Source organism: Prunus persica, chromosome G4 (assembly GCF_000346465.2).
Source record: "Prunus persica cultivar Lovell chromosome G4, Prunus_persica_NCBIv2, whole genome shotgun sequence".
In the NCBI taxonomy this organism is placed as follows: Eukaryota; Viridiplantae; Streptophyta; class Magnoliopsida; order Rosales; family Rosaceae; genus Prunus; species Prunus persica.
Window position 1 is genome coordinate 10,317,190 of NC_034012.1, and position 7,017 is coordinate 10,324,206.

General features: G+C 36.4%; 1 protein-coding gene across 2 annotated transcripts; it reads right to left on the reverse strand.

Annotated features, from left to right (window-relative positions):
• On the reverse strand, positions 462 to 6,529 carry LOC18780545 (probable aminotransferase TAT2). Of its 2 annotated transcripts, none has more exons than XM_007211732.2 (8): positions 6,349 to 6,529; positions 3,863 to 4,165; positions 2,629 to 2,968; positions 2,300 to 2,518; positions 1,735 to 1,794; positions 1,148 to 1,303; positions 971 to 1,064; positions 462 to 758 (listed from the first exon to the last, which is right to left on the reverse strand). In XM_007211732.2, the coding sequence occupies exons 2-8, from the start codon at positions 4,120 to 4,122 to the stop codon at positions 640 to 642; spliced, it is 1,248 nt and encodes a 415-aa protein (XP_007211794.1). In that variant the 5' UTR covers positions 4,123 to 4,165; positions 6,349 to 6,529; the 3' UTR covers positions 462 to 639. The 2 variants fall into 2 exon arrangements, with proteins under 2 accessions (XP_007211794.1, XP_007211793.1); XM_007211731.2 differs by having other exon boundaries at positions 3,863 to 4,272.

A 7,017-nucleotide genomic window follows, 5' to 3' on the forward strand; every position in this document is an offset into this window, starting at 1 on the left:
AGCTTTGTTTTATGATTTAAATCTGTGTTCGAATGTAATGATTTCTGCGGTTTTTGAACTGTGGGTTGACATGCAAACAACTCTCTTGGCAGACTATGGCCTCTTTCCCAAATACTGACGATATTGGCTATGTGGAACCAATTAAACAATAATCAAGGTGCAACTTTTTTAGTTATTTATTAAAAGACAAGTTTGGATGCCATCAGCATTCACCTGTCAAATCCTAATTAGCCAAAGATGAGAAATATTAGAATATCTCCCTAAGTTGTTGTGAGGGTTTTTACGGTAAAACCCTAAAACCCCACACCTCTACCAAAGCAACAAGAATGGTTAACTTTAGAACAAAACATATTGATGCAAAAAAGTTGTGCTATTGTCAGTCGCCCTTTGGCGACTGTGGTCGTGCTTGGCGACTGTGTTGGGTCTTGATCATCTGGATACTATTGCTTAATGCTTCAAAATTTGCAACAAAAAAGGCGATGTATGTCATATGATCTATTATTAGTAATTCATTACAAATAGGCAGTGGAAGAAGAGTATTTTCTTTACAAATGACCATGCCATCAGCAACAAGAATTTTCAAGCTGATTTACATATAATTAGCTATTTCTCGCTACCGGCATATATGTATGAATGTATCTATAATTTTCTGGCATGCCTTTGATAGAAACATTTTGTCCTCCTTAAAGCTTCTTCAATAGAGTTTGGATCGGCAGCAAATGTAACACGTAGCCAATTTTTCAACCCTACTGCTGTCCCTGCAAAGCAAATGTAAATTTCATTTGTTAGTCATTAAGTACCAAGGAGATGCTTATAACTTTGTAAGCCCCTACAAAAGAAATTTTGTTTAAAGAAAACCAATTATCAGTACTATGATATCCACTAGGATTGTAATTTCCATTTGTTCTTGATAATATTGTATACTGAGAGAAGAAGTACAAAATATGCTTTCTATTTGTCGATTTCTAACCTGGAAGAAAGATCACAGATTCCTCTTTAGCCAGCTTGAAACAAAACTCAATATCATCGGTAATATCTTCCAGTAGTGAAAGGTCTAGTTTCACCTGCATCACAAACAAAATAAATAAGGAAGGTGATGTAAATACATAAGAATGCAAAATTTAGTTTCATCTCCTATTTTTCTCACCATTACAGCCATAGATCCTTCTGGTTTGTTTGGACAGGTAATACAAGGAATCTCATTTATCCGTTCGCAACAAATATCTGAGGACTGCTTCAGTAAATAGATAGTTTTCTTAAAGAAAACCTCTTCAGTTTGCTCGATGATGCGCGGAACTGCTGCCTATAACTTACCAAATATGTCATCATGAAACAGAGATGAACAATAAGTTAATGCTCTGACTTGAGTAGGCTTGCATAGTCCAAATTATTTTCGGCTAAAATTTAATGTCTTCACATTTCAAACAGCAGAAGCAATATGTACCAAACTTGTTTCTCTATCTGTACAGAGTATTTGCAGAGGAAATGTAATACTGTATTGTGTTTTTCGGTTTTGACTACAATTTCTGAGGAATTGGGACTAAATTTTGAACTTTAAACGGTTTGTACTTGAAATTTCTTTTCATTATACCAATCTTGAAATAGCTTTAAGAAATAGTTCTTTTGAGGACAGAAGCTGCAAGTTGCATGATCTAAAATCAAATAATGACAGTAATCAAGAAAACAAGTATTATGGTGTTTAAGCAATTCAAAACAAGCAAATGAGATGCACACCTGAATGAAGGTTGCAGGTCCTCCCAAAATATCAAAATATTTCTTAATGCGCTCAACAACCTGAATAGGAAAAGCGATAAACAATCACTACTAGAAGTGGATGATATAACAGAAAAAAATTTCAACTATGAGATGTGAATGGGAAAAGCTAAAATGTCCAGATGCAGATGGGTGAGTTTGAAAAACCATGTGTAACAAGTCTAACTGGAAGCTTCATGCCATCGACAATGTTAAACCCATGAATCAGAAAAACAACTGAATCAAGAGACTTAATCCAATTTCTTGGCCATATGGAAAATCAATTAGACTTTTAAGATGCGCTTCAAACTGGTTAAGAGACTGTGGAGATAATTATCATGAAGTCCACTAAATGGAAGAGAGGAAGGGGCTAATTCTATTCAATAGACAATGCACTGTGATTGTTTAAAATGGTGCATAAATCAGTTTAAATGGACTTCATGATTCTGAGATTAATGAATTAAGAAGTACCAAAGATGTCTGACATACACACACGTGTGTGTGTGTGTGTGCGCAAGCGTGCACGTTAGAGAGACAGAGAGAGAACCTTGGGTTTTCTAAACATGCCACACGGATCACTTGTCACAAACCAACCAAGTCGCCATCCAGGAACTATCCATCTCTTTGACAGGGACCCAAGAGTAAGAACAGGAACAGTTGATCCAAAGACTCCCATTGGCACAAATGGTTTACCTCCAATAGCCAGATGCCCATAAACTTCATCAGCAATTACTAAAAATCTAAGCTTTTTTGCAGTTTCTGCAATCTAAGTGCAATACAAAAACAATAAGTTACAACCGAATCCAATGCCAGTGTCCAAAACGCGGTTCCTTAAAGTACAATCTTTTATTTGATGCCATACCATTGACCACTAACCTTTTCCAGATGTTGGTAACTGTATACATTCCCACAAGGATTCCCAGGGTTTATAATTACCATTGCAACTGTGTTGTGATCTGCAAGAGCTTCAACAGCATCAAGATCAACCTCCCAGGCGTTCTCTTGCAGGAGATCAAAATGTCGAACCTCAAGATGTCGAAAAGCAGAACAAAGTTCATAAATAGGGAAGCCTGGCCTTGGAAGCAAGATATTGGCACCAGGACGCGTAAGCATTGCCAATGCAACATCAATAGCTTGTGTGCAACCAGATGTGACAAAAACATCATCCGATGTTAGCTTGTATGGAAGATCACGGGACAGATATTCAGCAATTGCTCTGTCATAAAGTGAATTTTATAGCAAAATCAATGATTTATTTGCTGTCTGACATATTTAAAACAGGAAGGTCACAGTGCACTGAGTAAGCATCATGAACATGATTAGATTGAAATACCCCCTCAAGGGCATTATGTTTTCTTGCCTTACAAGCTTGCAGTGTATAATCCAACACATGCATCAAATGGACTGTCACTATTAAACATGGCCTTATCAAATTTATTTTATACAAAGAACTCTAAATTAATCTAATCTACAGGGAGAGGGACTCGAACTTGGGTACAAGGGAGCGAACTCATTGCCTTGGCAAACTAGCCTAACCCATATGACGGAAGAAAATATACTGCAATTTGTCAAAGCAGAATGATAGGTATTTGAGGTTAATGTACTGATGTAGACCGATGAGTGACTGCCTAATTGTGGGCAAAGTATTACTTATTGGCAAGACTCGGATAAAGTAGTTCCTTACCTAATAAGGTACACACATTGCTCCTGCTCCAGTTATTATTACTTTTATTTATTTATTCTGGACTGATTTCTACTTTCCCTGTTAGAATTCACTAACCTGTAAAAACTTAAAAGCCTGAGCCCGGAAACTTTAAGAAAGTGAAAGTAGAAAGACAGATTTTCAAGTGGATGAAGCATGTTCAAATTATTTAATTGAACAAATCTACAAAAGTACTTCAAAAAGAATTCAAAAGCAGATTGAAACAAAACTACATAAAAGCCAAGAACCCACAAACCCAAATTGGCAGCACTTGGATCCAAGACAAGAATTCGATCAAAACAAGAAAACCCATTAACAAAAAGTAAAAAAAGCAATTGATGCCATTAAATTAAAGCAAATCTTCCCAGAAGATAAAAGAAAAAAGAAGAAGAAGAAAACTGAAATTACCTTCTGGTTTGAGGAAGGCCAACAGTAGGAGCATAGCCATTGAACTTGTCAGATTGGATTGCATCAACAACAGCTTCTTGAGCCACTTGGGTTGTGTGGAAGCAAGAATAGGCAGTTGGGTCGCCCATCCCCAATGAAATCAGCCTTTTGTTATCATTTTCATCCACATTCTGCAACAGCAAGCTCAGGATGCCTTTTATGGTGATTGTTGCAGAAGTTGTGTCCACTGGTATTTGCTGGTTCACAGCCCCATTTTCCATGGCTGATTTGGTCACTTTTGGGTCTTGCTTTGAGCTTTGGAAACTGAAATTTTGGTTTTGAGGTCAGAGAGAAAGAGAGAGAGAGAGAGAGACAAAGACAAGAAGTGGCTCAGAGGAACTGCACGTCCAAACACCACACGTTGAAGTTCTCTGTTGCATGAAAACAAAACTTGGCAACTGCTGGTTGAAGTTTCAGTTCAAAACAAAAATGCATCACTTCAATTTTTTATATATAACAAAAATATAAAAATTGGTGTACTCGATGTACACATCATTTGATGTTTCAACGCTTGTTTTTTCAAATTTGTGAACCAAAATTCATTCTCGCTTAATGACGTGTCAGTATTTTATTCTCGCCTAATAAAAATTTGGATTTGAGTTGATCAAATAGTCCTTTTCTTTTTTTTGGGTGTTTCCTAACAGTATTTGTGTGGTTTACAAATTTGGTGTTACCAAATCTAATGGTGACGTGACTATTAGAATTGGAATAGTACTAATCTTATATAACAGTCCCGATCTCTTGGACTACAGGGGTCCAAGAGATTTGTGGTCACTCACCGTTTGATGTAAATTCAATGGTTCATTCACTTTTGCACTCCTTTTAAGAAACTTTTTTGAACTGTTGGATGTTAAATCCAACGGTAAATGACTACAGTCTCTTGGACCCTTGTAGTCCAAGAGATCGGGTCTGTCTTATACAATGTGACAAAACTGTCACATACAAATATCCTTTTAGTAGCAAATAGATTCTTTGTCAACTGGAGTTTACAACTCCAACTTCTATGATTGTAATTTCATTCAATGGGGTGAGAACACGTGTAAAAAAAAGAAGCTGACGTGGACTAACCTTATACCACACGTAATCATGTAGCTTTGAAAAAATACCAAACTTCGTGTTTGGTTGTTGGGATCTTCCTCTTCTTTTTCATGGAAAATTTGAGGAGGTTTGAGAGATGGTAACTTTAACGTGGCCTTATTGTACCCATTAGAGGAAAAGACGATCAAACATTAAAATTGTACGAAATGTTACATCGGATTTTTGTTTTTATTATGAGAAATTTGTCCAACAAAGAGCCATAAGGAGGAAATATATATAATATGCCCGCCCATACCATAAGGATTAGGGATACATATGTATAGTCCTTAACAAAACGTTAGATTGGTCGTTATAATATTCCACTTTCCCTTATCTTTATCGCAAACTAGGTGTGACTCCCAATGTTTCTCTAACAAATTCAATTAAAAAAAAATTAAGCATGTATGATAATCAACCATATTGAACGCATTAGCCAGGTTTAAAGGCACTCGAACAAGTTGGCTAGAGTGTATTAAAGTTTATAGAGATGGATTCTGTTAAATTTGCTAGAGCGAATATGCTCCCAATTATGCAACCGAGTTCGCCCCTCCCCGTAAAAAGTAGAATATCTTTTGTACAAATAAATAAACAAAATCATTGGCGCAAACATTTAAAAGATCTATGGGTAAATACTCTCTTACCATATACTTGTGCTATATTTTCAAACTATGATATCAATGGTGGAATTTTTGATATTGCTTCAGAAGTGCTTTTATTAGAAGCACGTTGAAATTTTTATAATTAACCCAAATACTTTTTTTAGTAGAAACAAGTGCTTTTTGAAGAAATACCTCTCCCAAAAAGCACTTTAAATGACCTAGAAACACTATTTTGTGTAAATGTTGTATGAAACGTTTTTGGTTGTCAAAAATGGTAGACCTTAGCCTTAGCCTGATTCTAAATCTAGGCGTTAGCCCTTGGGAGTTTCATTGTACACTAGACATGGGTTGGGCCCTTCCAGCTTCATATAATCTAAAAGGGCCCACTTTAAGTTAAGACCCAAAGTAGGTCCAAGTTGAAAGTAGCCTTACACAATCAATTGTTCGGTTGAACAACTTTTTAATGAACCCAGAACACTGGTTGGAAGATTCCCACCTCCCCCATTTGTTTTCAAAAGAGTACAGATTGATTGGAAGATGGAAGTGAGCCTTCCAATGCTGTCTCTGCCTCCCCCCCCCACCCATTCATTTCCTCTAACAAAATGCATCACTGAAGTCTCCTAATGAAGGAGATGATACCAGACACTCTTTTGTTGCATTTGGTTCATAGAACCCAGTTCACAAGTTCAACAATAACTTATAAAATAAAAATTAAATCAAAACATAAAACATAAAATGAAACTAAAGAAAATAAGAGAAAGGGTTAATTACCAGTAAATTGTAAGCAGAAATTGAGTGGATATGAAGCTCCCTTTGTGTGGACGCTTCTTGTGAGTAGTGATATTTGAAATGTCCTCCAGAAGTGTTGGGATTGTTCAACTTATATGTATAATATAATGGGGTTGCAGTCCATTTCCAATCTTTAAGATAAGCTCAATGATTCATCCATTTGTTGTGTTTGAGGAGGAGGAGGAGAAGAAGAAGAAGACTACTTTAGGACGTCTATCCAACTGGGAAGAAGTAATCAGATGGGCTCAAGCTCAGGGAAAGCTATTTGCATCTCTCTAGCTATATATATAGGTTGCATTTGTTTACTTGACAGTCAACTAATCAAATTAAGAAAAGTACCGGCTTGGATAGAGGGATTTGGATATGAGAATTAAGGATAAATTTACTTAAAAAATAAGAACCACGTTCAATTGAAGGTATTTGGAATAACTAGATGTAGGATATTTGAAATGACTACATGTATGGACGGATCTATAGTGTGGTCAATGGGATCAAACGACCCTATGGACTCTATGGAACTAAGCTTGAAGGTCATCTTGAGTTGATTGTGCGACCTCATGAAATGCTCTTCACCTGTTTGATATTTGGCTTGAAGGAAAGGCTTGTTGCTCGAGGAAGAAGAAGCGCAGTACGTTTAAAAGAAAACACACA